The 15,805-nt window shown below is 48.0% G+C and overlaps 1 protein-coding gene across 1 annotated transcript; it reads right to left on the reverse strand.

Moving 5' to 3' along the window:
- Window positions 1-1,252: 1,252 nt before the first annotated feature.
- On the reverse strand, window positions 1,253-13,981 carry rbm10 (RNA binding motif protein 10). Its single transcript, XM_077018908.1, has 23 exons — window positions 13,560-13,981; window positions 13,206-13,263; window positions 12,493-13,033; window positions 11,976-12,167; window positions 11,657-11,726; window positions 9,960-10,033; window positions 8,692-8,778; window positions 8,488-8,548; window positions 8,188-8,346; window positions 7,869-8,029; window positions 7,661-7,758; window positions 7,433-7,480; window positions 7,335-7,374; window positions 6,465-6,657; window positions 6,193-6,302; window positions 5,825-5,906; window positions 5,613-5,704; window positions 5,038-5,229; window positions 3,935-4,105; window positions 3,783-3,845; window positions 3,458-3,637; window positions 2,448-2,495; window positions 1,253-2,334 (listed from the first exon to the last, which is right to left on the reverse strand). Exons 2-23 carry the CDS (start codon window positions 13,220-13,222, stop codon window positions 2,242-2,244), a joined length of 2,772 nt encoding a protein of 923 aa, XP_076875023.1. The 5' UTR covers window positions 13,223-13,263; window positions 13,560-13,981; the 3' UTR covers window positions 1,253-2,241.
- Window positions 13,982-15,805: the final 1,824 nt, after the last annotated feature.

Consider the following 15,805-nt stretch of genomic DNA (forward strand, 5'->3'; position numbering starts at 1 on the left):
AGGCACATGGTAGCTCTGAAGCAATGAGATCTTTTCTGGCAGGTGTTTTAACCTGGTGTTCCTGTTCCACACACACACACACACACACACACACACACACACTCCCAAGTCCGTTTGGGTGAGTAAATGGAGTTAATTTATCAGTTGGTTTAAATTACTGATCTGAGCAAATGTATGTGGAACTGGAGATTATGAGACCAGTTCAAACATTATATTGATGTTTGTCTAATTAAATATCTGGCCTTCATTCATGTGTCTGGCATAATGGTGGAGATAAATACAGCCAGTGTGAAGGTACAAATGCATATTTGCCCAATTGTCCCAGTACATCCACAAGTGTTGGCATGTATGTTGTGTCATGGTGTGATGTTTAAGATAATAGAGCCTGTCCAAATAGGCTGAAAGTCTTTCCTAGGACCACACCACATATGGTCCAGCACAGAAGGCACTAATGAGAAGTGATGTGTGTTTTGGCTGAGTGGAACTTTCATATTTCAGAACCCAGAACCTAAATAGCAGGGCAGGAGAAAAGGGGACAAACAGAACCAAGACTGGCACCGTTAGCAGCAGCCTGGATGTTTGCAGACTGAATGATCCCTCTTCTCCGTCTCACTGGATTACTTAACAGATTGATTGCAGAGGGGTAGCGGCCTATTTTGGAAAGTGTCTGCTAATGTGGGCGAGTATGTGGGTTAAAAAAAATCACCGTCCTTCCTCGCAAGAAAGGAGCTACCAGAGTATAGCGACAGTTCTGCATTAAGGATGGATGGATGGATGGATGAAACTACTGCTGTTAGTGATGCGACAGATCTCGTCCATATTAACGGGTTGTTATACAGTATAGGAAAACGTGTGTGTATTTGATTTTACTATGAACAGGCCTGTGTGAGGGTGGGTGGTCTCTTACGGCCACACCAGCCTGAGCGCCTCGTCTGGTCTCGCCCGGTCTCGTCTGCTGCGCAGGGTCGGGTCAGGTAGGACAGGAGACAGACTGGACACACCAGGTGCTGCAAGTTCCTCAATCGGATTACGTGACCACTTCATGGCATGGAACTGGATTTATAAATTAACATTTCGTTGCCTCTGTCTCCAGTCCCTCCTCATCATCATCATCCTCCTGCAATGCCCCTTTCTGTGTGCCTTTGACCACGTTAGTTGCCTTGCAGGCGTTATTACATCACCCTCTTTCCCCCTTCTGCTGGTTTGAAAACACAGAAACTTGGAAATAAAACAACTCTCCCTGGACTGAAAATGAAAATCAATCCAATGCTTTATCCAACACTTTCTCCATCACCGGACACAAGCAGACAGTAGTCTTCTGGTACTGCCCGTGGTCATCAATATAAAACAAAAACATGAGTTATGCATTTCCCATATTACCATGAATATCATTTGTTCTTTCCTCAAAAATGTTTCACAAGGGTTGCACTTATTTTTACAGTAAATAAAACAACCATTTTAAAATGATCACACTTTGTGATAAAAGATGGTAGGGCGTTTACCTAGACAGGAGGAGCCTACTACATGTAGACAATAAGGATTTGGAAAGAATGTGAGCAATAATGCAATACTACACAAATATAATCTGTCACATAAAATGTTCATGTTCATGTTATATCATAAATGTTCATGTTCTATCATTAAGTGTTATGTACAGCACGTAAATCAAAAAATGTCTATGCACTTTGGCTCAGGTACCGATGAGCTAAACGGAGTTCACGTTTCTCCACACATTTCCCTCGGGTTGTGTGGTCCTCACACCAACACACACAAGATGCATAGAAGGCTGTTCAGTGCGTCTGCCCTGTGTTCTCTGCCTAACGATTGTGTGTCACGCCAGTGAGGAAGTCAAACAAACAAAAAAAATATTCATTCAAATCCCAAAACGTCATCTGAGCCTCTGCTGTGTTTTTAAATCTTCCAAAACTCAAATAAAGGTTCAGAAACACCACACTGAACTTAAAAGAAAATGTCTGGTACTAAAACTGTATTGTGTGTGTGCATGTATATCATTAGGCCACCAGTGCAAGACGATACTGTTAGCACCACTCTCAGACAGCGGAGACACTGTGATCCAAGAGCCCTGTTTTGACAAGCCCACGAGTCCTGAGACATTCACAACGCACATCATCTCAGTCAGGGAACAGGAAAGGGAAGGAGACGAGGACACCCAAAAGGCCGTAGGGAGAACATCGTATGCAGGAGGAGTGAACAGCGGAGAGCAGGCGTGTCCCTTGGCCGTTACATCGGGCTGTACTTCCTCTTCTTGGTGTCGGGCTGTTCTGGAAGAAGGCCTTTCTCCCTCAGGGAGCGCACTGCAGCACGGGGTTTCATCTAACGGGAACACAAGAGCCAAAAGACAGAAGGTCTGACCCAAGCCTGGAGCAGTTCTGCGGTCTGGATGTTTAATGTGGTATTTTTCAGGAATGAACACGAGTGTTTCTCACCTCCCCCTCCACCGTCTCCTGTCTCGCCCTCCTCTGTTCGAGGTTTTGCTACAACGGAAGAAAATGTGTCAAGTTCCTTTGTAGCCCTCAAGCGTCTGAATTAGGGATGCACCGAAATGAAAATTCTTAGCCGAAACCGAAAACCGAAAATGAGGAAACCAAGGCCGAAAGCCGAAACACCGAAATACATTATGCCAATTATTAGTAACATTGGATTTATGGCTAACCTCACTAAAATCAAGGCATTGCTATTCAAAGAATAAATCAACTACAAAATTTGATTTGAAAATATTTATTTAGCACTGACATTACAGTAATGCATAGTATAAAGTAAAATTAGTGGTGGGCCGTTAACGGCGATACCGCTGACAACGGCCGACCACTAATTAAATTAAACTCGCTTGCAGACCGTTTTTATCTGAGAGGATAAACATTTGTATTTTATACGAGTTAAATTTAATTATAACTGACTGGCCTGAAAGATAAATATAAATTCTCTCATAAAAACGTGACGTGAGTTGCAACAACATTAAACAGCTCAGGTAAACACACTTCTGAGAAATGTCGTCTGCTCGGCAAAACATAACGGGGCTCAATGTGCTCTAGCCTATGAAATCCCTACGACAGAGAACGGCTGATCGTCTAAGGCAATGAGTTCCATAATTTTTGGTGTAATGTCCTTTTGCCTTTGCGCCATCACTGGAAAACTTTTTTGCTAGCCTTTATCCAAATAAGCGCGTGCAGGTGGCGATTTTTGCTTGCGTCATCACAGCACATTGTTTCGGCCGTGTTGTTTCGGTGATGAAAGTATTTAAGCCATTTCGGCTGAAAATTTTCGGTGGCCGAATTTTCGGTGCATCCCTAGTCTGAATCTATTACGCTATTCAAGTTAATACCATCCATCTCCACAAGCTCCACGCAAAAAAAAGCCCGGCCGGGTGGCGGGCGTCCCGTGCGGTCTGGGAACGCCCCAACCCGGCTGGCCCGGACAGCGCAGGCTCCCTGCTCACCTTGTGAAGCTCGGAGAGCTGCTGGTGTCTGAGCAGAGCTTCTTTACTGGGGAACTGCCTGCGACATAGCAGACACGCCAGCTTGCTCCAGTCAGTCAGACGCTCCTCCTTATCGCCCGCATCCTCATCGCTGTCCGTCTCCCCTCTGTACGCGGCCACCAGCCCCTGCGGAGGGCTGCCCTGCTATACACACACACACACACACACACACACACACACACAACGCCAGGGGGGCGGGGCACAGGACACGGGGCGTTACTCAGGAGCAGCTTGTGAAGGAGAGAGCAGCAGGTACGCTCTCAGCTCCCTGACCACACCCACTCACCTCTCTCTCCTCGGGCGGATTCATGTGGTCCATCAGAATCTGTGGCCGTTCGGACAAGGCGCCCTACCCAACAAACACCCAAGTTTAAGAGATTCAGACGGCAGAAAACACTCAGAGAGACACGAAGCATCGGCGCACGCCAGACACCCCACCTTCTTCTCCAGGACGGCGTAGCCGGCGTCGGCGCTGGCGGACTCCCGGCGGTCGTCCTGCCGACCCGGGCCACTCAGGCGGGCGTGCAGGAGGGGCGTGGAGGACAGCGTGCGCACCGTCTCCTTCTGCCTGTTGAGACTCTTGGCCCAGCGCTCCATGTCTTTGGCTATCTGAAACCCACGCCGGCACCACAGAGTCAGGGCACACAGGAGGCCTGGTGGGTGGAGGCAGTGCTACAATGCTAATGAGTGTCAGTACAACACGCCCCCAAACGCAGCACATAGCATCAGCATAGAGACGCTGCACGCGTAGTGGGACCCACGGCCTTGGTGGTGGTAACCACTCTAAGGTAGGGACTTTGATATCCCCGCATGATAATGATTGAGTATATGAATAATGGCCATTTTTCTCTGGTCGCACTGTCTAAGTGAAATCAGTGATCACAAGCATGTAATAAATAAATAAATATACATATATATATTTTTTTATCGCTGTTTTCATCGGTTTGTAGGAGGTTCTTCCCAGAGTTTTCGTAATATGACATAATTGAATGTCCGCTTTCTCTCATCCCGTTAGAAGAATTCGCATTTCGCGCTTCTGTTTCTTTTTGAGCCTGCTTGAAATTTAACTTCGCGTTTGGACCGTTCAAAAACATGGTGGGACTGTTCAAAAGATATTAATAGATAAGTGGACAGTTACATTATATTCTTGTTTGTTTCCTTAAGTTTTATCCCAGTCTGTACAGTTTAAGGGTCCCAAGACAACGTGTTGGTCCGATAAACCATGATAACGGTGGGCACGGACTAGCCACGTGCTAAAACTAGCGCACATTTCTTGATCACAAGACTTCCTTTCGTTTTAGGTTAATTGCATTGAAAAAATAGGGCGGATTTAAATGTGAATATCTTTGGACTGGCTTGATCAAATTTGACAACTAAGGCATATTTTTTTAAGTTACATTGTGCTGCATCTAATAAAACTTTTATAAAAATTTAAAATGTGATTAAGTAATGTTGAAAAAAAAAAATCCAAGTCACTATCTAAGGGCTCTGGGCTTGTTAGCAGACCCGTCTGGCCCATGTGGTGTAGACGGTGGCGCCACCTGCTGGGCGGTCTTGGGCTTGGGCTTGTCCTTCTTCTCCTTGCTGCTGTTGGCCGAGGCGGAGTCGGGGGTGGCGGAGAGGTCGTCGGGGGTGGCGGAGGCGTCGGTGGAGGTTTGTGCGGAGGCAGGAACGTAGGTGTGGCTCTCACCGTCCCAGTACATGTACTGCTGAGTGTGGGAGTTGTAGTAGTACTGCAGAACCAGAGAACAGCGCCATCAGCACCGCGACCCATCCAACCCCAACCCAAGATACGACGACAATATCTTGTCACTGTTTTCAAAAAGAGAAACTACCTTCACGTTTTAGTTCACTAAAGTGTGTGTGCCGGTCTAGGCCTTTTAATTCTGAGTTAGGTTAGAGGATCCCATCGTCTTCAGCTCACACCACAATGGAAGGGCATTGTGAGGTTTTCTGGCGTGATCCTCCTCACTCATTTTTAATGTCGAGAGTAAGTTACCCTGTAGAGTGGCCTGCTCGTTCTGTATTAATTAATCAAATGAACTCGTTAGCTAACGAAGTCTGTCCCTGGCCAGACCCTCTGTGCATCGTCATTACAGGTGTGTGTTGGTGTTACCTGGGAGTTGGCGTCATAGTAGAGGCCTGTGAGGGGGTCGTAGTAGTAACCCGAGCTCTCATCGTACTGGTACGTGGACACGTCCGGATCAGCTGCAGAAGGGAGACACCCCGTTCTCACATTCATTAACTAATCATTTACCATGGTAACTATTACCTTATGTCTCAGGGAATGATGGGCTTGGCCTCGATGGAGATCACAAGGTCACTCACGGTACTGCTGACGTTCTCCGGCTGTTCCAGGGGTGGCAGGTTGGGGCTTTCCGATGATCTCCACCTGCTGGGAGACCGGAGCCTGCACACACACACACACACACACACACACACACACACACACACACACACACACACACACACACACACACACACACACACACACACACACACACACACACACACACACACACACACACACACACACACACACACACACACAGACAAACAGACACGTCAATGTGCGCACACACACAAATCTAGTGTGCAAGTGTTTTATTATATTACATTATAATTACAGAAACTAGTGAATGAATGCTTGCATGCGAGTGAGGGTTTTGTATACGTGCGTGTGTGTGTGTGTGTACCTGACTGGGCTGGGTGTACGTAGCTGTGGTCAGCAGCTGGGAGTGGCTTGGTGTGACAACACCTGCAGAACTGACCCCAGCACCTTCGGTGACAGTGGGCACTGCAGTAACTGGAAGAACACACACACACACACACACACACACACACACACACACACTAAACCTTTAATCACACATCCTACCACTCAAAAGTCAAACATTCCTAGGCACATCATATATGTAGTACTGTATGGTAAGGATATGCATGCATGCGGAGAGCTCCGCCCCCTCACCTGTAGCCACACCCACTCCCTCATAGGCTCCCATTAGCCCCGGAGCAGCGGAGACTAGGCCTGCTCCCACAACGGCACCAGCACCTTTGTATCCCTGTCCCTCGGTGCCGCTCAGTTCTGGACCCTCCTGACCAAACAGTGCTGCCCCCTGCTGGTACATCCCAAGATCGCCTGTAGAGGCCCCTGCAGAGATCTGCTGGGTGGTCTGGCGAGGTGGGAGGTCTGGTTAGGGTCCAGTCGAGTGACTCTTTAGGTCAGGGGTACTCAACTAAATTTGTCCGCGGTCCAATTTTGGCAGATACCTGTGACCTGAGGTCCGGAGCGGCGGGGGTGGCGAACGCAAGTTGTTGAGGTTTGGGGACCGGGAATACCTGTCCCGGTATTCGGTCCCGGCAAAAAAACTAGGTTAGTTCAAACCACGATTCAGACTGTTTCTGCACACTTTAAATCTGTTTTCTTTTTTCTCTCGCTGTGTTCATTTTAAACCCCTCCAGTAATGTTTTACGTTACCTTTATGTTCGCCACCCCGCGTTCTACAACTTACGTTCGCCACCCCCCCCCAACAGATTACACTCACTCAGTATGACAGTGTCCTGTTTTTTGTCAGAACTAGGTGGCCACCCTACTCGTGACGGAGTGTTTTTTCAATAAAAATAATGCTCCGGTTTTTTTTTTTGGTCCGTATCCAGTTAATCAGGAATGAGATTGGGTCCGGACAGGACTGCGTTCGGGTCCGGATCCGGTCCGCCAGTTGAGTACCCCTGCTTTAGGTCATGTATACGTGTGTGTGTGTGTGTGTACCTGTGACACGGCCCATTGTGCAGCAGCTATGGCCGTGCTGTGTGTGTGTGTGTGTGTGTGTGTGTGTACCTGTGACACGGCCCATTGTGCAGCAGCTATGGCCGTGCTGTGTGTGTGTGTGTGTGTGTGTACCTGCGACACGGCCCATTGTGCAGCAGCTATGGCCGGCTACTGTAGCCGCACTCACACGACATCCCTCAGACGGGAATACGTCCCTGCGAAAGAGGGATGAGGGAGAGAGAGAATATAAACAAGGAATACACGTACAAATAAATCTAAATGATGGTAAGTTTTTCTTAAGTAACATCATTCCCCAAAGGATCTTCAATGTTCTTTGATTCTTACTAAGCCCCTCCCCCTTACAGTAGTGTTAAAAGTATAGGTGGCTTTTGTACCGTTTGGAGCCCTTGGCAAACTCCACAGATACAACCTTCCCATCGATGGACAGAGGAGGCTGCAGGGCCTGCAGGATCTGTAGGAGCTGAGACGCCTCCTACAGGACACAGAGAGAAATGCACCTTGAACTGCCACATAAACCAGAATGTGCGTTTAACAGCAGAGGTGCGTGTGCGTGTTGCAGAGATGCTTTAACTTGTGTTATACCACAATGGTGGTGAGCTGCAGGAAGGCGAAGCCTCGGTTGAGCTGCGTCTGTTTGTCCTTGATCAGCCGCACGTTTGAGGGGGACAGAGTTGCAAACGGAGCCAGGGCTGATAAAATGGCCTCCAGGGTGGTGTGAGGACCCAGGTTCCTGAGAATCAGGGCTAGACACACAACACACTTTATACTAATAGCAATATGTTTAAGCATATATATCTATATACATAGAAAGAAAGAGAGCGACCGAGCGAAAGAGAGAGCGAAAGAGAGCGCGAGAGAGAGCGCGAGAGAGAGCGCGAGAGAGAGAGCGAGAATGACTTACTGTCATTAGCCAGCTCTGCTGTTTGAGATGATGGGGTAATGTTCAGGAGGGGTGCAGTGGACTGGTAGATGGTGGGAAGAGGCAGCAGTCCTTGTGTTGAGTCTTTTACCTGCCCCGGGGGTAATTCCTTCTGCACCAGGGGCAGTTTTAGCTCAGCTTCTGAAGACAGGCGTAGGAAAAACATCACGGTGTAATTTAAAAGTGTGACCCGTGCACCACTCTCACACGTCACCCCATGTCCACACACACACACACACACACACACACACACACAAACACACACAGCTCCTCTCACATTACCTGACTTTGGAACTCCACATTTGAAACACCTTTCCCTTCGTTTGAAGTTCTGCACCCCACACTGGAAAATATCAAACGTAAACAAACCAAGAACAAGGCTCAGTAGTACCGCTCAGAACTCGGCCCAACTACACTTCCTCTTCGTTTAGTATTACAGACACCATACGATATACTGCATGAAACGTGACGTGCGTTGGTGAACACCTTGGTGCACAGCCAGTCTTCGTTGGCGCGGGGCTTTGGGTCGCTGTAATGCATGGCCACCCTCTGTCCCAGGATACTGAGAACTCTCTGTGAGAGAGAGAGAGAGAGAAGAGAGAGAGAGAGAGAGGAGAGAGAGAGAGAGAGAGGGAGGGAGGGAGTAGTGGGGGGGGGAAGACAAGAGATAGCCGGGGAGTCAGGATCAAAGACACACCCTCCACACTCACCTCACCAAGAGAAGGCCAGTAAGAGCAAAGAGATATACAGAAAGAGAGAAAGAGAGAGAGAGTGAGAGAGATCACCTTCAGCTTGAGAAGACTGGGACGGACCTGTTGGCCTGAGTGTGAGAGAGTGAGGGTGAACACCCTCTCCCGGCCCCGGACCAGAACACCTCCCCCCTTCAGGGGAAAACCAGTACCATCGCCTCCACGGTCCCTAACCAACCACTGCCCCCACCTCAACCACCACAACCCACCCAGGGCAAAACAACCCCCTCAGACTCCCAGCACAAGTAGTACAGGAATACGCCTTAAATGTATTATCATTTATAAATAGATAAATGAAAACATGGGAACCTTAAATTGTTGATATAAAATGAAGATTCTAGATGGGAAAAGTAGTAAGAGGGTTTATTCAGGTAATTTGACCCTCAGCTGCTCCATAGTGTGCTTGTGAAGAGCAGCTAACATGCTACACATTCTGGCACTATATAATCTTGTATCTGCAATTATGGCATCTACTGTAAAAAACTGACCATCTATAGCAGGTGTACTGTAGAAAACACCATCTACAGTATGACTGGTGAAGAGAAACACACTGTAGAGTAGCTCTATAGCAAAATAATGAGCTGAACAGAAACAGACCATCTATAGCAGGTCTACTGTGGAGGCCTTTCTATAGTATGTCTAATGCTTTAGGTGGGGTCACGAAGTCACACTGAAATGAAGAGATTTCAGCACAAATGAAGTGATCTTATAAGAAACAGTAGAAGGCCGAAAAACTGAACTGTGCAAATGAAAATGCTAAGAACTATAGCATCTCCCATGGCCACTCCACTCTATCGGCTCATTTACAGCTGTAGGTTAAAAGAAGCACAAAGCAAACCCACAGGGGTTCCTCTGTGATGAGTAACTCCATCACACACCATAGGGAAGACCTTCCAGTGAATTTAGGCACACTGAATGTAGACCCACACATGTGAATTCAGGAAAAGTGTGTGTGCGCATGTGTGTGTATGGGTGGGTGGGTGTGTGCGTGTAGTGTGAAGTGACCTGGTTGGTCTCCATCCAGCGGCTGGCCTCCTGCAAGTGATTAAACTCGACGAAGGCGAATCCTCGGCTTTGACCTGGAGATACAGCCGCCGGGCCATAACAGAACAACAACAATGCAGTGAGGAGTTAGTGCGTTCACATCGAGAGAGAGAGAGAGAGAGAGAGAGAGAGAGAGAGAGAGAGAGAGAGAGAGAGAGAGAGAGAGAGAGAGAGAGAGAGAGAATGGTTGTCTGTGTCTGTCAGATCTACAGAAGGAGGGAGTGTGTCGTGGACGGGGGGGGAAAGTGTTGACCATTCCTACTGTGTACCAGTGTGGGTGCACTAAAGGGTTTGTTGACTGTCAACTGGTAGTGATATTAGAACACAAACACTCAGCAGAATGAAAAACACAGAGTGACAGACACACACACGAAAACAAATTCATATGGTCAGTGGCATGAGAAAAAGGCACATTTACAGGTTGGTGCTGATTTAGCCCACGGCTCATGCCAACCCTTCATCACACCCCCAGCATGAGTGCACATCTCTCTTGCTCTGTTGTGTTAGCCACAGCAATCAGGCCACATCTGCCCCACTGGAGCTGTGTGGGGACTCTGTCCTCGAGGACATGATGCCTTCTAGTGCTTCTCCTGCACCCTTTAAGTATGGAGGGAAAACTGTCGAGGGTCAAACCCAGCTACTAATCTAGAGTAAGTAAAAGAAAGTAGCTCCGTCTTAAGGTCCTGTTTGACTGCTGTGTAACAAAAGCAGCCAAAAGACCGGACTGTAACGAAAACTATAGAAGTTTCAAAAAGTATATATTCTATTCAACGACACACAAATCACAGAAGCGGACGAATAACTCTGGCAAAAGCTTCGTGTTGAGGGACACCTTGAACCTTGACCTCCACAACAACTTGATCAGGGTTGATGAGATGCTTTATGCAGTGAACAAGGGGACGGGCCATTGAGTTCCAGAGACAAACGCTCACACTCAACCCTAACCCGCGCCATCCCACAGAACACGCAAGCAGCCACTCGCCAAAACGCAAACACACAGGTCGTTTTTGGAGTGGCACGTCCTCTTTCGTTCTTCATACTTACAGAGCAGTGAACCTGCAGCGCCCCCTACCTGTCATCGCCATCACGAAACACGAGCGTAACCAATGGTGATCTGAAGGGTGGGGGGAGGTGGGGGGGTGTCGTCATGCACACTGTATGAAATGACTCCACATACGAGCACACAGACGAACTCCTCGAGGCGTACGGCTTCGTTAGGTGATGGGGTTAAGAGTGTAAGAGGGCGTATGCGCACGTTTTGAACAGTGTGACAGTTCAGCAGCGGTAGAGAGGAGGTGGAGGAGGTGGTGGTGGTGGTGGTGGTGGAGGAGACGTCAGGGCGGAGCTGAGGTGAGGGTGTCCGTGCACTGCGATGTCTGCACGGCACACCGCAAAGGCGACCTATGATTATTCAAGCATGAAAGCTACTGATACACACCTCTCAGCCAGCATGGCAATGGACTCATCTAGGCCACGGAGAAGGTGATGGGGAAAGAGGCGGGACCTGTCTACAAGCGAGTGGCAGAAACGGGCCGACACCTATCTGCAGGAGCGAATGAGGCAGGGCCATTGTGTGGCTTTGGTTCCGGATGAGCACAGAGGAAAGGAAGAAGGGGAACCCGGGCTACGTCAGGAGACCCAGGGGAGGGTGAGCTCACCTGAGGATTTATTCCTCATGAGACGGACCTCTCGCGGCTGGACCCCCTGCTCCTGCAGCCGGGCTCGGATCTGAAAACACCACGACACACCATCAGTGCCCATGTCTGCCTACCCCAGACATCACAGGTCAAGAAGGATCCCATGTCCTTACCCACCTGACTTTACATTTAAAAAAAATTACTTTATGTTTATCAAAAGGCCATCTGTGAACCTCTTAGCTTCTGAGGGCCTTTATATTAACATTCTAACATTATAAAATTAATAAATATTCATGAATGATCATTCTCTCTCCCTCTCTGATTGGCCTGGGGCCCCTACCTCGTTGACTGTGGCGTGGGGGGGCAGCATTCGCAGCATTATGATGTTGCTGGGTCTCGCGCTCTGCTCGCCCTCCGACCTGTAGTCCTGGTCGTGGAGGTCCGGGTCCTCTGCGCCAGTCCCGGGCCCTGGCGGGAAGACCCCCTCGTCAGCCTCGTCCCTCCCTGCTGACTGGTGCTGGCCAGAAAAAACCTGGAGGAAGAGGTGGGCACGTTAGCACTCAGGCACGCCTCTGGATGGTGGGTTCTTTTTTGGGAGGATGCTATTGCATGCTCACTGAACTAGATTATCCAACAATAAGGCCGAGTAGAATCATATACGCCACAGTATTATACAGCTCCAACATGGCCGACTGGATTCATCAAAGGGTTTCAACTCCTGAACAAAGTCAGGAAGTACGACGTTAGCATTCTGCGGATGGAGCGTTAGGACCCTGAACTAAATGAGCAAACATGAGAACAGCACGAAGCTTTTTGCCTGCTCACTCAAGTGTAACACTCCTTTCCAGTGTGCTCACCCTCCTCTGGCCTCCGCCCCTGGGGTACGGCTGGTCTTCTGCTGGTCGTCCCCCGCTGAAGTCCTCCTGGGGGGGTCCACTCTGGCCCTTGGCTCTGTCCCACTCTTCTTCGGCCTCAGCTGGGTGCGGGGGGCGGTTATCCGACTGCATCGCCCCCGGTCTGAACGCCTGACCGTCCCGTCTGTGCACCTCGCGCTCAGCCTCAAAGCGATAATCTCTCTCCTCCTGCGGGAATCGCATGCCCACCACCGGCGGGGGAATGTGGGGGAAGGCCTTGCCACGACGGTTGCCATCAATTCCTCTGAATCCTCTTGGTCTGAATCCTGACCGGTTTTCAGGGAAGGGGCCCGAGCCGAAATCTTGCATCCCTCCTAAACCATCGTCACGGCCGAGCTGTCGGTCATTGCTGAAGCCGTTGTCTTGTCCAAGGCATCCGTCTTGTGCGACTCTATCTTGTCCATATCCACGGTAGTCCATGTCCCTATAATCATGGTCTTCGATGTCTTTCCCATAGCGACCCAAGCGGTCCGCACGCCCACCTCTGACAAACACACGGGAACTTAAGAAAGAGAGCTTAGGATTGGTTGAATAATGTCATTTAGAACCAGTCTGTTACTGTATCAGAGAACTTTGCATGTCCATTGTCCAGAAATGTATGACATTTTAATTGATGCTGACAAATAAACTCTATTAAACACACACACTTCACTTACCGCCTCTCATAATCCATGTTCACAAGTTGTCTCTGGGCCACGCCCCCTTCTTGGTCAGCTTGCCACATTTAACGACAGAACAAAATATTAGTTCGTTCCTTTAGTTTTTAAAGGGGATTTAAAAATGTAAAGAAAAAAAAAACACACACACACACACACACACAAAAACGAAACCCAGCCCTATATATATAAAAAAGGTCAAGCAACGTATATTAATGCAGACTCTAGCTACCTCTAAAATAGTTTAAGCAGTCTATTAATAAGTAAATTGTACAGCTAGTGTAGCGTAATGAGCTCCTGTCAGGAACATAATCCCGCTTCTCTTCACCTAGTTCGGTTAAAGCTGACACAAACCTGCTGACTGCTGCCGTTAGCCATTTCAGCTAGCTAGCGGTTCAACAGCTACTCCAGGTCGCCAGGTAGCGAACCAGCGAGCCAGTTAAGTAGCGAGCCAAGCCGTTATGATGGGGGGCCGAACTACAGTACGTTTAATAATTATAACCCAAGATCATCGCCTTCAAACATCACACCCCACACGCCCGAGTGCCGCTAGCGTGTACCTCAGGTTTACTGGCTAGGCTAGTTAGCTTAGCCCCTTTATGCTAACGCGCGCAGCTACGCTAACCCCGAATGCTAGCCAGTTTAGATTTAGTAAAGTAACACTGGCCATTTACCACATAAGGTCGAACTTTGACGTCCAACTACACAATAGCGCCGCTAATTAAAGCATATTCGAGGGAAAAGCGCAGCTGCCAGGACTGTGAATGTGTTGCCTCTGATTACCTCCAGTATGCCAGGCGCATGTCCCGCCCGACAAACTACGCGCAGCTAACGCGAACGACCAGCGCCGGGTTGCCAGATCCGTCCGAACGGCTCCTGGCGTAGCACTGAACCACGTAACTTTAATTTACCTCCATAACACACGCTGGTATGACCCGTGGTTACGAGACTGATGTGTCCTTACCTTTCGCAGGTATATACCGTCGAGAGTGTAGGCCATATAGCAGAGTTTGCCCTAAACCATCATAACATCACCCCAACCATCTGCATTACTCAGATGTCCGGTTCAATAAGCCCTGAAGCATCAGAGTTAAACATCACGACTTGTGCTGCATAAGATCAGCGTTTGACTTGATGGATGTTGCGCAGTGTTAAACGGCTGTTAAAGCGGAGTCTTCCCCACGCACACGCCTCTCTGCCTCCGCAGTGACAGCGATCCAACTACAGAAGGCAGGCGAGCCATGTAGGATCATGACCTCCTTACCTACCGCAAGAAGAATAAAATACCCCAAATTGTAAGAGACCCCATAAAAACCCTTTACTCATGAACTTTCCAAAGTCCTCAGTACTACACAAACGGGTGTTTATTCCAGAATGGCATCACTGCCGAGACATATTTGATATTAATCGGTATGGATATTAATGTAATCAAATATATATATATATATATATACACACACACACACACACACACACACACACACACACACACACACACACACACACACACACACACACACACACACACACACACACACACCACTTTATTAGGTCCAACTGCTCATTAACGCAAATGTCAGCCAATCACATGGCAGCAGTTAGGCATGTATGTTGGTGTCCTACCGTTCCACCATAGAGAGCATCCTCACTCACGGACTCTGTGTGTGGTTCTCCAGTTGCACTGCAGCATGCAGAAAAGAACTACAGAGGATTGTGAGGTCTGCAGAGAAAATCATTGGGCGCTCCTTACCCACCCTGGAGGATCTACACAGCTCTCGTTGTCTACAAAAAATCCATAAAATCATCAGGGACAATTCTCACCCCGGTCATTATCTCTTAGAGCTGCTACCATCAGGTAGAAGGTACAGAGCAATTAAAACAAGGACAAATCGACTGAGAAACAGCTTCTACCCCACTGCTATTCGGACACTAAATCACTTGTAACTGCTGATCATTCACATTTGCATCTTGATGTTACCAGTTGGTCTTGTAGAGACGTTTGCTTCTAAAGCTATTTGTCTTTTGTTAAAGACGTTCTTGTAAATTCTGTAATTTCTAAACCTAGTCTTTAAAAAAATATATATATATATATTATATATATATATATATATATATATATATATATATATTTTTTTTTTTTTTTTTTTTTTTTCTTTTGTACACTCTACACCACAAGTAAGGCACCTTAATTTTCGTTATACCTGGTATAATGACAATAAAGATATTCTGATTCTGATGTAGACATGGCCAAGACGCTCTGCTGCAGTTCCAACCGAGCATCAGAATGGGGAAGAAAGGTGATTTCAGTGACTTTGAACATGGCAGGGTTGTTGGTGCCAGACGGGCTGGTCTGAGTATTTCAGAAACTGCTGATCTACTGGGATTTTCACACACAACCATCTCTAGGGTTCACAGAGAATGGTCCAAAAAAAGAGAAAATATCCAGTGAGCGACAGTTCTATGGCCGCAAATGCCTTGTTGATGCCAGAGGTCAGAGGAGAATGGCCAGACTGGTTTGAGCTGATAGAACAGCAACAGTAACTCAAATAACCAGTCGTTACAACTGAGGCATGCAGAAGAGCATCTCTGAAAGTACAACA

Source organism: Brachyhypopomus gauderio, chromosome 10 (assembly GCF_052324685.1).
Source record: "Brachyhypopomus gauderio isolate BG-103 chromosome 10, BGAUD_0.2, whole genome shotgun sequence".
NCBI lineage: Eukaryota > Metazoa > Chordata > Actinopteri > Gymnotiformes > Hypopomidae > Brachyhypopomus > Brachyhypopomus gauderio.

Coding starts and splice junctions, on each gene's coding strand:
- rbm10 (XM_077018908.1), bottom strand. Junction 7,759..7,868: donor TGCAGCTCACCACCATTGTG/GTATAACACAAG, acceptor TGTGTCCTGTAG/GAGGCGTCTCAGCTCCTACA. Junction 2,335..2,447: donor AGGAGACGGTGGAGGGGGAG/GTGAGAAACACT, acceptor TGTTCCCGTTAG/ATGAAACCCCGTGCTGCAGT.